Source organism: Mytilus californianus, unplaced genomic scaffold (assembly GCF_021869535.1).
Source record: "Mytilus californianus isolate M0D057914Y unplaced genomic scaffold, xbMytCali1.0.p SCAF_4, whole genome shotgun sequence".
Taxonomy (NCBI): Eukaryota; Metazoa; Mollusca; class Bivalvia; order Mytilida; family Mytilidae; genus Mytilus; species Mytilus californianus.
Window position 1 is genome coordinate 43924784 of NW_026262690.1, and position 24424 is coordinate 43949207.

General features: G+C 30.5%; 1 protein-coding gene across 9 annotated transcripts in view; it reads left to right on the forward strand.

Moving 5' to 3' along the window:
- Positions 1–24424, forward strand: part of LOC127698324 (papilin-like) — a 196182-nt gene that overhangs the window by 113812 nt on the left and 57946 nt on the right. For 8 of the 9 annotated variants that reach the window (XM_052201709.1, XM_052201714.1, XM_052201713.1 and 5 more), the window contains 3 exons: positions 1381–1563; positions 21790–21813; positions 23541–23714. In XM_052201709.1, coding sequence (XP_052057669.1) covers positions 1381–1563; positions 21790–21813; positions 23541–23714 — 381 coding nt within the window. The remainder of the gene's footprint in view (positions 1–1380; positions 1564–21789; positions 21814–23540; positions 23715–24424) is intronic. The other variant, XM_052201715.1, reaches the window with a different exon arrangement.

Sequence of the window (24424 nt, forward strand, 5' to 3'; positions counted from 1 at the left end):
GCGGAATATAATGACTGGATTAATTGGGTTACCAATATTGGGTGACATTTATAAATCAACTGGTCTGCAGTGATCACTGGGAAAATACACAAGATTAAATTAAATTAAAGAGCTAAATACATGTGTCCTGTGTATATTAGATCTCACAGTTGTAAATACATTAATTATGATATTTAAAATAATAGACCTTTTAATCCGTCCAGTACACCTGGAATCACTTACATCATTTCTATTGAATTAACTTCCAATTAATCGACTTATAATCACAAGTTTAATCTAAATTTCATGCTTAACTGCTTAACTCTAATCATCTCAGAACAAGCAGATATTATTGTATGTTTGTTTTTAAACATTATAAAATAGTCATTTGTCATGACATATTAATATTAAAATACAACACCAGTTTAATGAAAGCTTACACTAAACTATCACTTTTCTTTATTGTTTGACAGGTAGATACTAAGAAATTCCTTTACACGCCTTCATTTATCATATTTTCATAATTTGTTGAATATTTTCCAGAGAATCCTCTAGATATATGTTCATCATGAGATCTTATTCCTATTATGAGGATAGAATTATATTTTGTCTACCTAAATATTTAAATGTCTCTCCCTTTTTTTTTAGTAGATGAACATTTTAAAGTAATTTACTTAGAAAGTTTAAATGTTTATCATTTTCAAATATCCCCTGGGTATCCCCACCTTATTTCATTGTGGACAATAAAAGTATATAAAGAGGTGGGGCTAAAGCAAGGCCCTCTCCAAACTAAGATTGAATAAACAATAATGTCTCATCTAAATACTTACACATAGTCACAACCTTTGTACATAGGATCACATTTATTCTCATGAACCTTAAGATACCATAATGTAAATGTGGATGAAATGCATGAATTATATTTAAATCATACCAATTGGATTCTACAGTGATAATTCATTTCCCATGGCTTTTCTTTATTGAAGTTTTTGCAAGATTTATAAAAGTGGAAATTTATATAAATATAAAAAATTATAAATCAGATCTGTAGACATTATTTTTTTTTCAATCATAACTTACAGGAGCAACACAGATTTTATGGTAGAGTGAATTTCAAAATTTTAATGATTGTTTGTGTTGCATAAGTGTCCTGAATGGAGATTTCCTATTTCATTTATTCATAAGTTTTGAATGAGTCAGTGGATATTGTGTAGTGTTTAGAAAGGACAGCCTACAACACCATCATCAACTTCAAGAAAAAAATTCACCCACTCAACTTTTGTCTCAGTGCAAGTTAAAAACATATCAGAACTAATTTAACCATCATGGAAAAACTAAAATTTCTTCGGATAAGTTTTTGTTGTTTAGTGATTTTATTAAATTGTGTTTTTGTTCTGACAGCTACTTCAGAGACTTGTTTAAAGAATCCTGAAGCAGGATCTTGTAACAACTACACAGTACGATGGTATTACAACCAAACAGAGAGAGACTGTCGGATGTTTTGGTTCGGTGGATGTGATCCTGGGGAAAATAATTTTTTAACACAAGATGTTTGTAAAAATACTTGCAGTCAAACAAAAACAGGTAAGTCGAATCATGTAAATTATTGAAATTAATTTGAATTGAAAAAGTATATAGTCCTATCAAGCTTTTCAAATAGTGACTTAAACTTCTCCACTTGTGAAAACCTTTAAGTATTCTTCTATAATTTTTGAAGTAATCACAGACAGGGGGAATTATACTGTTATGAATAGCTGAGCAGTCTGTGGATGCTAAATATATACAAACAGTTCTAGTTTTGACCATATTTAAGGATATAGAGTTTGATAAAAGAAAACACTTGTAAGAGCAAACTTAACTGTTGTAGTCAACCATGGAGGCAAAACTCCAATAGAGTACAAAATTAGGATAAAGAAATGAATAAATACATGTACTAAAATTTAAAAAAAAAAATACTATTAAGGCACGAATCATTAGATATTTAAGAAATAAAACCAAGAATGAATGAAAAAAAAACCCAGCAAATGAAATTTTTTTTTATGTTACAATTTGATGTCTAGCATTTAAATTTCCAGCAGTTGACAAAATTTCTGCATGACAACAAACACAAAAATGTATTTTAAATTATCCTTAATGTCATGTTGAGCTGTACCTATATATCTTTTTTCTGTATCCTGATATTTTCTATACAAAGTTTAAATAATTTTAATGGAGGGTATATGACTACATGATATATTGACCTGCACTGTCAACATCTGTAATGAAGCAGATATTGATTCTGACTTGTGAAACTGATGAGATGTACATATATTTAACTTTACACCAAATTTGAAAAAGAAACTTACAAGGTAGTGAAAATGAAACCATTTATATAAACACCATAGGGATATGCTGTTTCAGTTATCATATGTGGTCTTATGTAACAAGCCATCCAAGTATTCATTCAATTGAAGAAACATATAAAATATCTATGGCTCTGAAGACAGCAAGGATATTTTGTGTAATCAAATTGATCAGCACATTAAATAACATTCTGTAATGTAACTTTTTTATATTCGTTCTTTATCAGATGTATTTAACTTTTTCCTCATATGGTTCTAGATTTTTTAAAACCCATTCACTCAGTAAAAGTAAAAGTTGATGACAATGAATATTTGAATCTTTAAAATGATGAGCAATTGTTGTTTGACAATGGTATTGTACACCCATTCATGTTATATTCATTCATGTATTGGCAGTAATCACAAATAGGAAATTAATATATTTTTTTCAGATAGTAATGCTTACTGCGATAATAACAATAAATATGCTGAGTAGTGTGAATGTGAATTTTGTATTAATTTGATGATAGGATACTATAATTGATGTCTATCAGAAGTATGCAGTTATTTGCCAAGACACAAGATTATTTATTTGTTGTTGTTTATACAAGCTATTTATTTTAGTGTCCAGTTGATGAATTCAGTTATTACTCTCATGCATTAAGTTAACTTGATTGCCAAATGATATTTATACAACATCTACTTGTGACCAAATTCTTATTTGTCTGAAACCTGCGTCATGTTGTCTAAATATAAACTTGGTATTCTGATGTTTACGTCCAGGCATAAAACAGACAAAAACGGAAAGTACCTGCATGAAGTTAGGTACAAATCAGAAACCTGGTACAAAACAGAAATGTGGTATTAATTACAAGCCTGGTACAAAACAGAAATTTGGTATTACAAGTCTGGTACAATCAGAAGCCCGGTACAAATCAAAAATGGGATTTAAATCTGAATGGGGTCAAATCAGAAGTAGGTCTAAATCAGTAGCCTGGTACAAATCAGAAGTATGGTATGAATAAAAAATGTGGTCCAAATCAGAAACCTGGTACAAATCAGAAGCCTGGAAAAAATTCGAACTGTGGTGTAAATAAAAAACCTGGTATGCATTAGAAGCCTATAGTATAAATCAGAAATGTGGTCCAAATCAGAAGTCTGGTACAAATTAGATGTGACTGAGAAGACCCTGACAAATCTATTAAGAATTCAGAAACTAACCTTCTAATGTGACTTATTATTGCCAATGAGACAACTATCCACAAGAGTCCAGAATGACATGGATTTAAGCAAATATAGGCCACCAAATTCATTCAAATTTTGAAATGTTGGATAATGAAAATAGAAAAAAGTTGAAGAAATACTCCTAATTTTACAGCTATATCTTATTTGACAAAAGTTATCATTATCAATTTATCACCACTCTTTGAAACTCGAGGAAACTTCATTTTAATCTTGAAATTGGAATTGGAAACATAAATAGTATTTGCAATATAACTGTAAAATCTCATTACACCGGAATATGAATTTTACTACAATTCCAAAGAATACAAGATAGATTTCAACCATAATTTTATTTATATGATTTGTTATTTTTGCGATGTTTAGGTGCTATCAGCTATTTCATCAGATGGGGTGGAGTTGATCAAAATTTAGATGCAAGGATAATTGGGATGCCTTTTTGTCATTATGAAATAGAACACTAATATTTGCCACATTGAGTCATACATTGGATTGTTCTGTTCTATAGCAGGTGCTGCATAACTTTGAAATGAATGTTGAAGCACTATCAAATCTCATAGCATTACACAAAGTATACACATTTTGTGCCACACAGTTAAATTGGAAAGTTTTAGACTCTTCTTTTGTCCAGTTTAGATTTCTGCATTTAGGTCTATTCATCAGAAACCCCATTTGTTAAGTTGATAATAGACCAAAAATTTCGAATAAGAATAAGAGAATAAGAATAAGAATATTTATTATTCCAATCAAGGGCCCTTGATGGGCAGCATAACATGTACACATAAAACAATACATCATGATTTGTAACAGAAAAACATTTTTATATATTAAAATGAAACATTAAAAAGTTCAGACAGATGTTATTATCTTCATTCTATAAAAAAATCACATACATTTAATTCTAGGCAGGATCAGAACTATAAAATCATTACAATTATCATTGTTATTACATACAATTAACATTTCGTCTAACATCTAGACATGTAATAATATAGCTCCCTAAATATTTAAGTATAGACAAATTTTCATTAGTAAATAACCAAACAAATTTTGCCTCATTTGAAAGATATATAAAATTGGGACAGATACAGTTTATCTCCTTGAAAAATACATTTCTATTACATTAGTATTGGTATATATTTTTTGATTTTTTTTTTATTGAATTCAGCGCATCAATTCTGTAATTTTTTCTATTAATGTTACAGGTATTTCAGAAAAAGGACAGTGGTTTAATTGTTAATTATTTCTGTATAATTCATCGATAAAGAATTGATAGAATTATATCCAACACTGTTTTTTTAAGAAGTTTTATATTCTGGGACATGGAAAAAAAATTTATTAAAGATTGAATTAATAACTAAAGTTGGTTTTTGTTGTTGTTGTTATAATCCTTTTTTTTTTTTTTTATATTTTTTAGAATTTTAAGTTCAATTGTGACACATTTCTGTGAGATTTAAGTATAATTTAGAATGTGCACTGAGTTCAGCAGCATGAAGTTAGTATAATCCAGTTATTACTTTACCATTTGTTAAAGTTATTGATATATAATCTGACAAATCTTTATACTCAAAAGTGCATTGTTTGTAATCTAACTTTTGATACAAACTGAGGATACAAATGCTTCAAAATTTGGTTGAGACATTTAAGAATTTCAGAGAAATAACTACAAATCCAGCCCAAACCCCAAAACAAATTGATGAAGAAATTATTATAAAATTAATTGAAATTGTATATGTTTAATGATAAAAAGGTTTTGGTAGTAATTGAATTGAAACCCTACCATTTCATGAATTGATTATTGCCGACTAATTAGTGAGATTATGATCTTTTAAGAGCACCCAAATCTGTTGATCACAGATAAGTTATCTACATACTTGTACAAATTAGTGGTGACATTTTAGTTTATATTTGCTTGTTAAATGTCAGTCTTTACCTTATTTCATTTGACATTTACGTTTTCTCTTTTCCAACTCAGTTATTATTATACAATGTTTAAAATTATGCATGCTTGTATAATTTTCAGTATTTGATTTTTAAATTTTATGAATGAAGTTAAAGTTGTATATACCTTTACAGTTTTGACTGAATATGGGATTGGTTGACATAAAAGTGCAAAGAGAGGTTGCAAATATATAAACGAGACAGCAATCCAACAGCACAAACAATGAAAAGACATTTAGAGGGCAGCATACAGTCTTCAACTAAAGACAGATGTCTATACAATATGTCAAGCTCTTCAATTAGTTTATTTAAGCCAGAGATGTTGCTATTCATTTGAATGCGTATTGATAAAATTTACATGACAGTCCTGTCAAACAATTCAAACTTTAATCTTAAAATACTAGTTTGACCCTGCCACATAGTCTTGTACCTTTCCTGCTCCTAAACATCCTCTGTAGTTTGCAAACATCCTATTTTAACGTTTTACCTTATTTGAAGAATTGAGTGTTGAAAGCAGATCTTTCATTGTTTCTTCTTCATTTGTCGACACTTTTTAAAGACTTGGGATGGTTTACGAGCTTGACAAATTGTATAGACACCTGTCTTTTGGTTATTTTTGTCAGGTGGTTGCTGTCTTATTGATGCCATAATTTACCTGGTAAATTGGTAGGCACAGACTATTTGGTTAAGGGAATCCTCCCTGTATTGTTTACTGAATGTTTCAATGTGAGATGAGACAAAGTTAATCTTTGCACATTAGAAACATTTACATCTTGTAATTTTGGGCCTCCTTTTGACAAACCATGGGAAAGTCTTTGTTGTAGACAAATAATCCTAAATCTCTGTTTTGCATATATCAAAATATCACCACACATTTTAAAGTATATGGACAAATTAAGCTCCACCTTAACTTAAATTTTGAAGACCTGAGCTTTCATAGCTTGAGGCTTCTTGTACCTATAGTATTATAAACTTGTTAAATTGTCCACCCTTTACTGTAAGGTTATCTGTAATTAGTTACCCAACCAACAATAGTTTACGATAATGGTTTGAAACTTTCAATGTTTTTATTAAGGTTAAAATGTACATTAGTATTCTTATAGGATGATAACCTCTTTGAAGAAAAATAGAAATCTTTATTTCTCATACATATTGTTGATTTTGTGAGTAAGAATTTTATGAAGTAAGTCTGTGAATGATATTATGATGTGAGTTCGAATGAATAAAAAGTCTTTAGATTTATGATACAAAAAATATAAAAAATTTATGTTTTGAAAAGCTTTAGGTAAATTGTTTTTTAATTGAATAACTTTGAATATGATATTATGGTATTTATATGGTAATGGGAGTTATTAAAAGTTCATCAATTATAATTGATCTTTTACGTGAATGAGTTAAAATGAGCAGTGACTGTGTGAATGAAAAAAAATACAAATGTATGGTATTTTCGTTTTCTTATTTAGTATCTATCTGTTTTGGTTTTTGATTTTGTCTTGTTGAGTACAGTAATTTCTCCATTATAAGGCTGCCCTTGTTGCAAAGGAAAAGTGGTCTAACTGTTGAATGGATGTGGCCGCTCCTGGAAGTTATCAGATTTTGTTAATTTAGTAAAAAAAATGTAATTAAGATATGTTGTTTAGAGTTATGTGAAGCAGTACCAACAGTTACCAACAGGTACCAACAGGTTGTACATGTACATATTGATGTACAGTAAAGTCATATTAGTGTTACTGCGTAGAATAGTTGGGTATGCAAAAGAGAATTTTTTCCTAATTTGTATTACTTCTCTTTACTTAAAATGACCAAACCTGTTTAGTAGTATTGTAATGCTTCTAATTTTGTTATAGTTCTAAAAAGTTGTAAAGCAGTCTATGTAACAAGAGTTTTGTGATGTGTCCAGGTTTCTGTTTAAGTTTCAGCTTGATTTTTTTTTTCATTCAAATGTCATTTTCAAAAGTCTTCAATAAAACTAGATTTGATGGTTAAACACCTTCTTGTATGTATCTTTAGGATGTAGCAACTCTATGTTCTTAATATGAATTCAATTAAATGATGGCTCAAAAATTGGATGATTTTGAGTTTGTATTCAAAGAATGAATTTAAGGACATATTTACCATTACCAAAATAAATGTAAAGCTTTATTAGTACATGTACAGTAAAGTCATATTTGTTCTAATTTTTCTGATTTCTCTTTCCTTAAAATGACCAAACCTGTTGTTCTATCAAATACAAATTAGATCAATTTTGTTTTGGAAGTCCATGGAAGCAAAAATGTCAAAATTGCCTTCAACAGCAACATATAGAAATAATTGAATGAATTACATTTTAATATATCTATGAATGTATAATACGTCATTATTGAGAATATTAAAATTTCGGTTAGTTTCTTAAACATTCAAGTTTTGACCCTGTATGTTCGAAAATTGGCTATTACAACTGTTTTGCACTATTTAAATCATGCCAATTTTCTGAACCAACTATCTACTATAGAACAAGATAATATTAAACCTCCTGTGAAGTAAAATTTGTTAAAATTCATCTATGACATCATCAATGGGTTAAAAATCATAAAAAGTGATCATGATAATTACAATGATACCATCTAAACTGACAATTATACCAGCTTTATACACTTTACTCATGATTTGTATCTGAAAGCAACAATTATACTAACATTAATTCACTCAGAAAATTGCTGTAACCTCTCAAAGCCTTTGATCCTCCAAAATGATTTTATTGCAAAAATTGGTATGACCGAATTTCTAATCACAAATTAGATCATCAAGATTGTCTTCACAGATATTTTTGTAGTTAATAGGTGATAACCCTCAATTTTTTAATGCAGAATTTGTCTAAATCTTTGCTTTAAGTACTTCAATAAAAGAGTAAAGTATTTGTATGCTTCATGATAGAATTCCCAAGAGGGTTGTAAAATGATTTTCTCCTGACTTTCTGGTGGGTGTTACCAATCTTGTACAGATTTGTGAAAGTTGTTATAAAGATGCTGTTGCTTAGTTGATTCAAAATCAAGATTGTTTTAGATTAATGTTCTTCAAAAATATGATTATATTAGTTTGTACTTTAAACAATGACCTTATCCAAGCTGCACTTTATACAATGACCTTATCCAAGCTGCACTTTATACAATGACCTTCTTATCCAAGCTGCACTTTTTACAATGACCTTATCCAAGCTGCACTTTATACAATGACCTTCTTATCCAAGCTGCACTTTTTACAATGACCTTATCCAAGCTGCACTTTATACAATGACCTTATCCAAGCTGCACTTTATACAATGACCTTATCCAAGCTGCACTTTATACAATGACCTTATCCAAGCTGCACTTTTTACAATGACCTTATCCAAGCTGCACTTTTTACAATAACCTTATCCAAACTGTAAATTTTACAATGACCTTATCCAAGCTGTTAATTTTACAATGACCTTATCCAAGCTGCACTTTTTACAATGACCTTATCCAAGTTGTACATTTTACAGTGACCTTATCCAAGTTGTACATTATACAATGATCTTATCCAAGCTGCACATTTTACAATAACCTTATCCAAGTTGTACATTTTACAGTGACCTTATCCAAGCTGCACTTTTTACAATGACCTTATCCAAGTTGTACATTTTACAATGACCTTATCCAAGCTGCACTTTTTACAATGACCTTATCCAAGTTGTACATTTTACAATGACCTTATCCAAGCTGCACTTTATACAATGACCTTATCCAAGCTGCACTTTATACAATGACCTTATCCAAGCTGCACTTTATACAATGACCTTATCCAAACTGCACTTTTTACAATGACCTTATCCAAGCTGCACTTTTTACAATAACCTTATCCAAACTGTAAATTTTACAATGACCTTATCCAAGCTGTTAATTTTACAATGACCTTATCCAAGCTGCACTTTTTACAATGACCTTATCCAAGTTGTACATTTTACAGTGACCTTATCCAAGTTGTACATTATACAATGATCTTATCCAAGCTGCACATTTTACAATAACCTTATCCAAGTTGTACATTTTACAGTGACCTTATCCAAGCTGCACTTTTTACAATGACCTTATCCAAGTTGTACATTTTACAATGACCTTATCCAAGCTGCACTTTTTACAATGACCTTATCCAAGTTGTACATTTTACAATGACCTTATCCAAACTGCACTTTATACAATGACCTATCCAAGCTGCACTTTATACAGTGACCTTATCCAAGTTGTACATTTTACAATGACCTTATCCAAGCTGCACATTTTACAATAACCTTATCCAAGCTGTACATTTTACAGTGACCTTATCCAAGCTGTACATTTCACAATGACCTTATCCAAGTTGTACATTTTACAATGACCTTATACAAGCTGCACTTTTTACAATAACCTTATCCAAGTTGTACATTTAACAATGACCTTATCCAAGCTGTACATTTTACAATAACCTTATCCAAGCTGTACATTTTACAATGACCTTATCCAAGTTGTACATTTTACAATGACCTTATCCAAGCTGTACATTTTACAATGACCTTATCCAAGCTGTACATTTTACAATGACCTTATCCAAGTTGTACATTTTACAATGACTTTATCCAAGCTGCACTTTTTACAATGACCTTATCCAAGCTGCACTTTTTACAATAACCTTATCCAAACTGTAAATTTTACAATGACCTTATCCAAGCTGTTAATTTTACAATGACCTTATCCAAGCTGCACTTTTTACAATGACCTTATCCAAGTTGTACATTTTACAGTGACCTTATCCAAGTTGTACATTATACAATGATCTTATCCAAGCTGCACATTTTACAATAACCTTATCCAAGTTGTACATTTTACAGTGACCTTATCCAAGCTGCACTTTTTACAATGACCTTATCCAAGTTGTACATTTTACAATGACCTTATCCAAGCTGCACTTTTTACAATGACCTTATCCAAGTTGTACATTTTACAATGACCTTATCCAAGCTGCACTTTATACAATGACCTTATCCAAGCTGCACTTTATACAATGACCTTATCCAAGCTGCACTTTATACAATGACCTTATCCAAGCTGCACTTTTTACAATGACCTTATCCAAGCTGCACTTTTTACAATAACCTTATCCAAACTGTAAATTTTACAATGACCTTATCCAAGCTGTTAATTTTACAATGACCTTATCCAAGCTGCACTTTTTACAATGACCTTATCCAAGTTGTACATTTTACAGTGACCTTATCCAAGTTGTACATTATACAATGATCTTATCCAAGCTGCACATTTTACAATAACCTTATCCAAGTTGTACATTTTACAGTGACCTTATCCAAGCTGCACTTTTTACAATGACCTTATCCAAGTTGTACATTTTACAATGACCTTATCCAAGCTGCACTTTTTACAATGACCTTATCCAAGTTGTACATTTTACAATGACCTTATCCAAACTGCACTTTATACAATGACCTATCCAAGCTGCACTTTATACAGTGACCTTATCCAAGTTGTACATTTTACAATGACCTTATCCAAGCTGCACATTTTACAATAACCTTATCCAAGCTGTACATTTTACAGTGACCTTATCCAAGCTGTACATTTCACAATGACCTTATCCAAGTTGTACATTTTACAATGACCTTATACAAGCTGCACTTTTTACAATAACCTTATCCAAGTTGTACATTTAACAATGACCTTATCCAAGCTGTACATTTTACAATAACCTTATCCAAGCTGTACATTTTACAATGACCTTATCCAAGTTGTACATTTTACAATGACCTTATCCAAGCTGTACATTTTACAATGACCTTATCCAAGCTGTACATTTTACAATGACCTTATCCAAGTTGTACATTTTACAATGACTTTATCCAAGCTTCACTTTTTACAATGACCTTATCCAAGCTGCACTTTATACAGTGACCTTATCCAAGCTGCACTTTATACAATGACCTTATCCAAGCTGCACTTTTTACAATGACCTTATCCAAGCTGCACTTTTTACAATAACCTTATCCAAACTGTAAATTTTACAATGACCTTATCCAAGCTGTTAATTTTACAATGACCTTATCCAAGTTGTACATTTTTAAATGACCTTATCCAAGCTGCACTTTTTACAATGACCTTATCCAAGTTGTAAATTTTACAGTGACCTTATCCAAGTTGTACATTATACAATGATCTTATCCAAGCTGCACATTTTACAATAACCTTATCCAAGTTGTACATTTTACAGTGACCTTATCCAAGCTGCACTTTTTACAATGACCTTATCCAAGTTGTACATTTTACAATGACCTTATCCAAGCTGCACTTTTTACAATGACCTTATCCAAGTTGTACATTTTACAATGACCTTATCAAAACTGCACTTTATACAATGACCTTATCCAAGCTGCACTTTATACAGTGACCTTATCCAAGTTGTACATTTTACAATGACCTTATCCAAGCTGCACATTTTACAATAACCTTATCCAAGCTGTACATTTTACAGTGACCTTATCCAAGCTGTACATTTCACAATGACCTTATCCAAGTTGTACATTTTACAATGACCTTATACAAGCTGCACTTTTTACAATAACCTTATCCAAGTTGTACATTTAACAATGACCTTATCCAAGCTGTACATTTTACAATAACCTTATCCAAGCTGTACATTTTACAATGACCTTATCCAAGTTGTACATTTTACAATGACCTTATCCAAGCTGTACATTTTACAATGACCTTATCCAAGCTGTACATTTTACAATGACCTTATCCAAGTTGTACATTTTACAATGACTTTATCCAAGCTTCACTTTTTACAATAACCTTATCCAAGCTGTACATTTTACAATGACCTTATCCAAGCTGCACTTTTTACAATACCTTATCCAAGCTGTACATTTTACAATGACCTTATCCAAGCTGCACTTTTTACAATAACCTTATCCAAGCTGTACATTTTACAATGACCTTATCCAAGCTGTTAATTTTACAATGACCTTATCCAAGTTGTACATTTTAAAATGACCTTTTCCAAGCTGCACTTTTTACAATGACCTTATCCAAGTTGTACATCTTACAGTGACCTTATCCAAGTTGTACATTATACAATGAACTTATCCAAGCTGCACATTTTACAATAACCTTATCCAAGTTGTACATTTTAAAGTGACCTTATCCAAGCTGCACTTTTTACAATGACCTTATCCAAGTTGTACATTTTACAATGACCTTATCCAAGTTGTACATTTTACAATGACCTTATCCAAGCTGTACATTTTACAATGACCTTATCCAAGTTGTACATTTTACAATGACCTTATCCAAGCTGTACATTTTACAATGACCTTATCCAAGTTGTACATTTTACATTCACTTTATATCCAGGTTGAGGATGACTGTTATTTAAAAATATCAGCTGTGGGCATTCTTTACACAACAATTGTTTTTTTACAGTTATCATTTATGCAAGTTGTCAGTTTATCTTTCAGTTAAAGGTGATTGTAATTTGCTTTATATAATAGGTAAAATATATTTGGTTGATAGAATCATTGTAAGGTGAATATGTCATTCTGACAGGAGTCACCTAACTTTGACCTTACATGTACTTTATGTTCCAATGATCAGCATTATTATTTTCCCTGCTTTTGTCAGATTGTTAGTTACATTGAGTTAATAGGTAAACTTATTTTTCAGTAGAATCATTGAATCATTGTAAGATGATTAGGGATTTTAAGGTACATTGCTATAAATAGAGATTTTAGATATATTTTAATGAGACAGCATTCAACACCCCCTCCTTTTGCAAACAAACAAAAAACCCAAAGAAACCATTATTGGAAAATGGTATATAAATCGGTAATTTTCTGGTAAGTCATATAACTACAGAACTAACTGTTTTGAAAAGCATTGATTTGGAAGATTCATCTTACCAGCTGGCTGGAAAGGCCAACAATCAAGATACGGGAGCTTTATTTGGCAATGCTGCAATGCTTAAGTCAATATGTGTTTACAAGTACATGCTTGTTTTAACTTCACATTCAAGGATTACAAAAAGATTAGAAGAAAATTGCAAAAGGCATCCTTGTAGAATAATTGAGAATGTATTCTTTAGACCTCAGTAATTTTTCAGTTTGTATTATAAAACTGAATTTGGAATCAATTCATTGATAAATGTCTATTTCACAGCAGACAAGAGTACAGACTAATTTGATTTAATGTATATCGTTACATAATTTAAATATGTGTTATTGTATAATAAAGTTTAATCATGTGTAAAATATAGCATTAAGCTTTTGAGTATAGCTTCAAATTTCTTGTATTCATGGTCATGTAATATCCTGTTACATCCAAGTTTTTGACATGCTTATCTTTTTGTCTGTAGAGTGATATTTTTGTTGGACAAATCCACTTGTATGTGAGAATGAAGATGTTTCTCTTTCAAAAGAGTTTTTAGTTTAGTTTTTGTCTCACCTGCGACAAAAGTCGTGGAAAGCGAGACATAGAGATTGCTTTTCCTACGACGGCCAGGATGATGACGGCGTCAACAATTGTTAAGTTTTCTGCTTAAGTTAATTTGATAGGAACTACTTGTGATAGAGCTATGATATTTAATATAAAGTTGCATTACTATCAGTACATATCAGTTTGATAACTATTCTGAGGCGCTGCCCCTAGGTCAGTTTGTCCACTACTTATGCGTTTGAATATCCTTTTGGTGTCTTCCGCCTCTCTTGTATTTCACGTTATACATTTTTACTGTAAAGTAGTAAATTTTCACGAGGGATTTATTTTTTTTCGCTTATATATCACTTAAGATAGCATCATGAAAATATCTGCTGGCGTAAATATGAACTTAATGGAAGATCAGATACAGGGACAGAAAATTTGTAAAAATAAAACCGAATGAACAAGTTTAGTCCTAGAATTTGGGACATTTTAACTCAGCGAAAAATATACCACTTAACAGTATTTGGTGCATTTTAAAAACTGTAAAGAAAAATAAAACCTGTCTATTGATACCTGTAGAATGAACTAAACATAGATCTTATTTATATTTTAGATCTCTAATAAAATTTAAAGGCTTTAAAAAAACTGACCATTGAATTTAATCAAAATATTAATCACTGAAATTTAGAGAATACATAGTTGTTTTTGTGTATGTCCAGTTTTACTGAATAATGCAGAATTACACTCTTGTCTTTGTGCAAAAGTATTTGGCATATTGAAGACAGAAAACGTAATATAAGAACATTTTGCATAAATACAATTTACAGCTAGTAAAAAAAGTAAAACCTTTAGTATAGATTACATTAGATTTCGTTCCGAAAGATTATCCTACTCTTTTGGATGGTGTCCATGTACTTTTGTATTATTGAGGTTCAAAATATTATCTATTACTGTAATATAAGATACTCAAGTCCAATAAAATTAACTTGTGAAAATGTTTATATGCTATATGTTGTCTCACACAGTTATAGCAAAACACTAATTTACATAAATAAATAGGTTAAATACATTTTATAGTTGAGAAGATTTGTCAAATAACTGACAGAAATATTATAGTTTAACATGATTCTTATGTAGCTGAATTTTTCAATTTAGGGTAGAAGTACCAGTTATTTTCAACATAAATGTTATTAAAATGAACAATTAAAATATCATGTTATATTAAAGGTGAAAATGTAAAGAAAGTTGAATTGTCATAGTATGGACATGGATATTAAAATGTAGCGTGATAAATTTTCTTAAGATCAAGAACTGAGTAGGTACTGTAAGTTCAGATTTTTGATGAAATTACAACGATATAGATGTTGCAAAAATGAAAATTTTAATTTTAGATTTTGATGGCAATATTTGGATGCAGCATTTCCTAAAGACACAATAATTAATCCTGAATTTGTGTCACTTGTTCAACAGTTGCAATAGTAAATGCACACACAAACTTTCTGACTTTACTGTATATTAATATACAAATCCTTGATATAACTGTGAAGGGGAAATTTTCCTGTTAACTAAGATTGTATTGGTTAAAAAAGGATAAAAAAGAAAATGCCTATTTCTTATATTTCTTATTACATTTTATTGTTTATTTTTTAAGGATCACTACAAAGGTAGTTGTAAGTCCAGAATTCCCTCGGAAATTAAGGCCCAATCCCAATTTCCTGCAAAAATAAAGGCCTAATCCTGAGGTCCCGATAAAGGTCCTTCAGCCACTCACTACAGTCAAAGTCAAAATGTTATGGGAACAGAAAGCTTCAAATGCCTTTCTGGTTTTAAAATTTCCAATTTTATATTAAATTTTGCTATTTATACGACCTACAAGAATGATATATTTAAGTCATACCAAGTATTAAAAGATTTCTTCTATCTCATAGCTTTCTGTACTTGACCCAGATTTTTAGAAAAATTCACTTTAATTTGAATTCTTTAAAAATTTATAGTACAAGTCTATTGATGTATAAAACCACAAAATTATTATATTATCAAAACACTTAGTGTCAGACAGACAGTATGGTTAAAGGCTATAGCACTATCCTAATGTTATTATACCATATATAAATTTCATGGTGGTGTTAGTCTGTGGTATTCATTCATCTGAATTTTAATTACATTACGACCAATACAGGCAGTACTAGTCTGTTATGATCTCTACACGGTATGGCCAATGATAATAAGTATATAAGATGATATCCTTTGATAATGATTTGTCCAGTTTTTACTTTTACAGACTTATAATGGAACAGAAAGAATGTACAGTAAAAGTCACGGAACAGTAAATATGTTTCATTGTAGACCAGTTAAGACTGGACCAATTCATTGTTAGTCCAATATAAACGGCTAGAGAGTCTATGATACATAGGACTAGAAAATATACTTTTCCTCAAAACTTGAATACTTCTAGAGGACACTGAACTTTTTGTCCATCATTTCTACAGTAAACAGTTGACAATTGATAAAAGTATTAACTGTTGTCTGAAGTGTGTCATTTTGTTTGACTTTTTGAACAAGGTGTATGTGGTTCTTTTAAGTGAATAACTTTTACCTGTTTTATTGATTGTCCAATATACTTCACAATTAAATGATAAAGAGATTCCTTTCAGCTGAAAATAGGCCCAAAGTCTATATTAAAGTCCAATTTAGTTCATTCAAGAAAGTTTGAAGGGGACTAAGGGAGTACATCAGTTTTCACCACATGCACTTGGAGAATGGACCTCCCTTTTTCTATATTTGTTTTTGTATTTTTATTCTTTTTTGTACATAGTCCTTAATGTTTTAACTTATTTTCACTCATTTAATGTGTACTTGCTCTTAACCATACAATTTTTTGATAACAGTAGTTTATAAAAAATGTCCCTCTTATCTTATTTACCATAAAATATAAACCATATGAACCCTGCTTTGTACTAAGCCTACACTTTAGCAGGATTTTTAATGAGATAGTTTACTAGATTTCAATCAACAGGAGGACATGTCACCCTACCCAGACACAAGACTTTGCTCTTACTCATAAATGCCTTGTGCTAATAGGAGAAGCAGCAAATACCAGTTTTCAAGTCTGGTTTGACTTGGCCAGTGACCAAACTCATGACCTCTCGCAGAAGGCAAGCAGGCTACAAGAGACCACTGAGGTGGTACCATTTTTGTGTAGGAGGACTTGTACAAATATATAACCATTTGTTCTTAAATTTTGATAAGAGGCTTCATTTCTCATGGCACTTCCTTCAAAGAAAACATATGCAAGCAGATCACTTATAATTAAGCTCTTCCACTCTCTGTTGGAAGCATTGGTTTTGTGAGCTTGCTAAACAAAGGTCCTTTTATTTAATATAATTTTAAATAATATGCGTAGGATTTGACATCTTTGCCTTACATACACATTATTAACTTAGATAAATAAATGTTGTTTAATTCTTTCAGCCTGATTTGGTATCTTATATTTATGGTTTACATTTCGTAGACATCTCTCTTGAGATTGTCCAGCTATGGAAATATAAGTATCATATTATCATTATATTGCGTCTTAGAGAATTAAGATTTTATAGCAATTAATATACATTCCGAGCTAAAAATAAGTTATTCAAAATATTTTTGAAACATAAATTATGTGGTTAAGTGATTTATAGATAAACTACCGCTATTTTCTGATGTTTGTAATAATAGGGTTGTTGTATAAGGATATTGACAGTAAATGAAGCAAGTAATGAATGAATTGTAGTGAAAATTCTTAACTGTAGTTTGGTCATGATTTACTCAGAGTCTTGATGCAATTAAGTCATAATGCAATATTGTTATCTAGAAAAATCAGTTTGATGGAATTTTGAATCAAAGAGAAAAGATAATTATTCTGAAGTATGACAGAAGTAATGTTAAGCAGGAGTCTTCACCTAGAATGTAATGTTTGAGTAATGGAAGCAGCAGACTTCTGTAATAGCAAAGTTCAAAATTTGATTTATTGGAAAAGACCCTTATGATAAATTATTAAAATTTCAACAGAGGGTTCATTCATTTCTGATTCACTTTTTTCTGATCCTATATATGATTGTAGTTAACATGTCCCCATGCTGAACTACATGCATGTTATTTTAATTTGGTTTGGGCGAGTGGAAACAAGCTATCTATCATAGGCTGCACTCTGATCATTTTTTTTTAGTTAATACTAGAGTGTTAACACTGCACATGTGCTTTATTTTATTGATAATATGAAGCAGATGAGTGCATATTTGTTTGGGTATGCATTGCTTCTTTGTTTAAAGTCTTTATAAAGACCTATTGGCGTGAATAAAAGGAGATATATGAAAAAAAAAATTATGTAGCTTGTACCTATTGAGGACTGACATGGTCATTTGTCTATCGCTCCACTGGAGCATTCTTTTTAAATGCCAGTCGAAGAATGAGGAATACCTTTGACTGTCCTTCTGTCTGTCCAAGCATATCTCTCAATAACTCAAGTATGCTGTGAAAGGAAACTTTTCTTAGATTTTACACATTTTTAGATTCTATGTAGACTAGCTGACAATTGATTTTTATGATTTTCAGCTTAGTTTTCCAAACATATAGGAGTTAAATCATGAAAAACAAGGCAATGGTTCATATGTCCAATGTCTGTCCATAATTGAAGTCAGTTTGCAGAATTTAAATAATGTATTATAGTAATCAATAAAAGTATTTTCGGAAGTTATAATACTAATTATTAGTGAAGTAGCTTTGTTGACCAGTACTTAACCACACCTAAATAAGTACTTGATAGGATTTTAAAGGATTAGCCATCACAAGCTGATGGTCAAGTTTGACCAATACTAGAGAGAAGATAAGATAACATGTTGTCGTAGAGCACTCCAAAGATAGTAATGTAAAGCTGAATTTAATATGTTATACATGTATTTTGTAAGGACCAAATAATCAGTAAAATGATAGGGTTAGAATGTCTTTGGAGTGTCAGAGTGACTTTTATAAATGTCAAGTTTAGTTTATGGCCCTATATAATTGTATCAACCTAGTATTTAAGTCCCCTGTGATAATTTTGACTTTGTATGCGTAATTGAATGTTTTAGAAGTTCAAAAATCTGTCCTTAGTGTCAACAGTATGTTAAGGGGTGACAAAATTGTAATTATTTTAAAGAATTTATAGGGGCAGATCAAGGATTTTTGAAAGGAGGCATAATGCCAGAAAAGGGAGTTTATATACTGCTGATCGGAGCCATTTTGAAAACATTTTTGAACAATTTTATGTTAAAAAATCATATCAATCATGAGTAACATGAGATGATTTTTTTTTTTGCGATTTAACGGGGATGTACACCCCCTGTATCCGCAACTGTTATATCTGTTTTAATTATCGGGCTGTTATGATAGTGTAGAATGATTTGGTAGCTTATGATTGGTATATTCTGTAAATACAGAAGGATTATAGGACTGATACTTCACAACCACAAAATTACTTTGTATGATGAAAAAGACTAAATATTGACTTAGATTACTAAGTTCAAACATGCCAAGCAGCATCTAGTATCACACATGTTGTACTAATCATTAATTTAAATATTTATGTAAAAAGAACTTGTCATTTAAAGCAGTCCATATTACATGTAACTTTGAATCAGTATTATGATTACAAGTATAACTTTAGGAGGAAAATGAAAGAAAACCTTCTCACAGTCCAAGGTTTTTGTTTACATTTAGATCTAGGTCTGTAGGTAAGGGAGCAATTTTTTTGTTTTCAAGTAACTGTTATTTATGTTGCATCCAGCTGTTTATTTGTTCATTAGTGTAGTATAGATTTAGTTCAAATACTGTTGTTTATGGCCCACTTTTCACAGAATTATGAAGTCCCTTAATGCTTGGCAAATCATGCCTTCATAGCACAACTTTAGAAATTGAATATTAATGAAAGGAAAAATAAATGCCAACGATAATACTTGCAATAGGTTCAGCTGCAGATCTTCTTCTGAAATTATCACCAGAGGGTGATCTCCTACATTTTTTAGTTTGATTGTTTAGTTGATGCTTAGCATTCAGTGGCAAATATTGCATATCTATTCCAGACAATAACTTGGCCAATATGATATGAATATACCATTAGTTTGAAGTAGACAGACTTTCTTAGTCATATTTCTAATGTACTGACTCTCAAGGTAACAGTCTAAGTAAACATGTCACTCTACTAGGACACATTATGTTGACACTGAGCCGACTGAAGTCAAAGGATTTATAAATGGATATGAAGAAATTTTAAGGAATGCTGTGACTGACCATCAGTATTTGTCTTAGACATATAGGTTTAATAACTGACAAACATAACAACAATAATTCTGGCATTATATATATTTATTTGTGTATACATTATGGAAATGCAATCACAACAATCAATATCTTACCATTAATTAATCGGTGCAATCAGGAAAAATTTTCAAAGGCTGATTACTTCATTCACATCAAAGAATGTAAATTACTTTCTATATCAATCTCAAGAAACATTCAGTAAAGACATCATAATTTAGTTAGTAGGACCTACTTTGTTGCCAAGTCCACATTGAGAGATGCAGAGAAAGAAGAATAAAACTATAGTGGATATGAATAATAAAGGAAACTCTGCAACTACTCTCTGAAGGGGCAGTAGGTGGCCTGTTACAAAGCAAAGTTTCTACCCCATATCCAACTTAAGCTCATCTCCAGAAGATGCTAACTTTATTTTTGGATGTACGAATCTTGAATTGATGTTATGAATTCTCAATAACATAATTTGAGCCCTAAGACTTGCAGTTCTATAATTTTTTTTCGAAAAGAATTAACACAATAAACATGCTACTAGAAGCATTGAAGTGTTTTACTTCATCTTGACCTTGATAAATTTTTTTTATATTTTTATCTATGAATAGAAAAGGAAACCATGTCTTAGTATAGTCTACATTTACAAGTGTTTTAGACTAGTTGTTGTGGAATAAACTCTACAGTCTGTAGGTTATATTTAAAATCTCTCGAATGTTGTAACATTTTGTTTTTATGCTTTGAAAGTCATGGTTTCTACTCTCTTTGAACAGTTTTTATTGTTTGTAATCTCATTCTTTATCTGTTGGAAATAGTGAATTGCTTATACTTGATTGTATGTTAACCCCCATTTTTGTAAAGAAAAAAAGGGGTGGCCTTTGACACAGGAATGTGAACAATTTTAGATATAGTAAGATCACATTAGCTCACCCGGTTTTGAAGGGCAAATGCAATTTTTTCTGGTTGTTTTTCCTCTGATGTCGACTTGGTGTTAAAATTTTAAAACCCTTATCCTTTGAAACTGTCGGGACATTGGAACCAAACTTAATAGTATAATGATTTATGTGCAGAATAGAAACTAATTTCTGTGTCATTTGGTCTCTTGTGAAGAGTTGTCTCATTGGCAATCATACCACATCTTCTTTTTTATGATATATTAGGCTGTAACACAATAAACAGGTAAAGGATATATTCTTTGAACCCCAAGTTTAATGTAATTTTTTATTGCTTTTGTCTTGTTTTTATTTCATGAGTAAGTTATAATTAGAGAAACAGAGAATCATTTGAATGTAATTAAAACAAAGAGATACACGAACTGCATTAAAATGTGGGTAGTGAGGTCATGTGCTCTGTAGGTATGGAATTCCTGTTGTGTACATGGTTACAGTTGTGTTTGCCATCTGTATCCGTCTGTAGAGTTTAGTGAAGTGAACAAGGCTATAATGGTTATGAAAGGAACCATACAAAACATTAGCTATTTTGTTATTTTATTTTGGTGCTAATACACAATTTTTCTTTCTTTCCAGTTAAAACAGTAGTTATAGATACAGGTAAGTAAAAGAACAATTTAGTTACTATCAAAATTATTTCTCTGTTTATAAAAATAAAATGAAAAAAGTTTTAAGATCACAAAAATAAATAGTTACATGTTTGACCATAAAAATAGTGCGTGCTTTTCAAGGTAGTTCCAAATTAAATACTAGCAAATTCTGAAATCTTACGGTAATTACAAAAATAAAGGAAACATTTAGATTATAACTTCTAAAATACATTGATTTCATAAAAAAATGTTCTATTCAGTAATGTACCCCGGTATAGTGAACTTCTTGAAATTCAAATAATTGAAAAGTTTTCTCATCAATTCGAGCAGTAATTTTTGCGGTCAAATGATAATTACTATGTACTATATAAAGTGTGAAGTACTACTACAAGTAGTAAATCATCTTACAATTGTACATTAAAATAAACCCACCAGATAGTAGTTTAGAATCACTGCACCACTTGCACAACTTATCCTTTGCACCTGTCACCTCACCCCACCTTCACCTTGGAACTGTAGAAAATGCTGTTGCACAATTTTCATGGATGACAAAAATAGAATTAAAATAACTGATTATGTGTAAAAAATATCAAGGGGGTAATACATAAGTGTGGGAAAACTGGAGTCCCCATCTACACCTGAATAAAATAAATTTTGGTAAACCTAAACCAAATCTATCAGAGGTTATTCCATTTGACTTAAGTAGAAAATGTTGTCTTGTTTTTTTCTAAAGCTATATTTTGAAGGAGTAGAAAGTAAAAGACTGTTATATTTGATAATCAGATAGTTATCCCTACATTATATATAGATAAATCTTTGCTTTAAAATAGATTCTGTTGCATAATCTTTACATTTATTTTTCTGCATGCTTTTATAATTCTACTTTTACAAATGTTCCTCTTGTATCTAGAATACTCAGCTTAAATGTTAATTTTAAGTAGTGGTTTATTTTGTAACGACTGTTCCAAAATAATTCAAGGTACTTATAACTATAAAGAGAGTACTTATGAATCACCTTCAAAGTTCAAAAGTCTTGTGAACTATTTAAAACTTTTTAAATCTGTTATACAACTGAGTAAGATAAGATGTTTATGTTCTAAGTTTTGATATTAACTTAAAATCAGATGTTATATCTAACTTATGTAATTTTTGAATAGGGTATTTTGTAGGTAATTTTGTCAAATGATTAGTTATCAGTTTACTTGTAGATATAAGGTTGATTACCAGAGTTTTGATCGGTAATTTTATTAAAGAATTGAGAAAAACATTTTGCCTTTTTATTTAAAAATAACCTTTTGTAACATTTTATTTCAATTTCTGTTTTATAAATAAACATACAAGCAAAATTGTGTAAAGTATTGTTAGTTTAAACAACCATGTAATAATCTTTGTTATGCTGGCTCATGCTGCAAAAGATATTTCAAAGTCACTTTTTAATCTGTTATTATTATTCACATATTTGGATTAAAATGTTGTGGAGTTTAGTCAAATTAAATTTCAAAAACAACGAAACCAAAATTAAAGATGTCTGAAAAGCAGTTAAGAATAATCTAAAAAATAATTATGAGCTTCAGTTTTTTTCTGCAGCTACTAAAGAAATATAACATCAAAAATAAAAGATTGAGCAGCCTTACAGATAAATAACAGAAATTAAACATGGTTGTTATGTCACTATTGCTAACACTATGTTCTATGCACTGGGAGTGGTTATCCATATTTTGTCTTCAATTTATCTAGCTCGATGTCGCCAAAAACAAGACAGGGGCCAATGTACCAAATATAAAGTTCAGTGGTACTATAATTACAATGACAAACTATGTCAGAGATTTTGGTATGGTGGTTGTCGTGGCAACACCAACCGTTTTGAATCTGAAGAGGCATGTAAGGCCGCTTGTACCTCTAAAGTCATAGGTTTGTATCTATAAGTGATATTGTAGTGTTAGATAACAGTGCATAAATATGATGACGTTCATTTGACCATACTCATAGAATCATCAAGTATTAAATAATGAGAAAAATAATTTAAGAAAAGAAAAAGATAGTCTGTACATTGGTTCATTTCATATCTTTTTCATATCTTCTAAGTGGTAGCTTCGCCTCTGATATTTTTTTTTATTTAAGGGAGGTTTACTGTATCCCTACTTAATGGCGCCTCATAACACTTTTTAAAAACAACATAAATGCAGGTTATGATAGCATTTTTATAAGGTCATGCATTTGAAAATTGTTGTGATGTTTCTTTTTTCAAATGAGAATTTTGAAATAAAAATCTTATTAGAATATAAAGCTGAGAAGTGATATGCAGCTAAAAATTACAAATTGATGTTCAGTGATAAAACAACCACTGTTTCATTTCTGATAAAGTTTTCTTCTATAAAAGTCAGGATTTTGTGAAACAAAGTTACTGACTGCCAGTAGATATTTTTATGGGAGATTTCTACTCATCGTGTACACCATTTTTTTTTTATTAAAAAGAAACACACATTATGCAGCCCTGACTGAAAAATTCTGAAATATTTATCATGGTTAAAGGAAATGGTTCACTTGAGGCCAAATATGATAAACTTTATCATCAAATATTCTAAAGGACATAATTTGTATCTATTTCCAAATCCTTACTG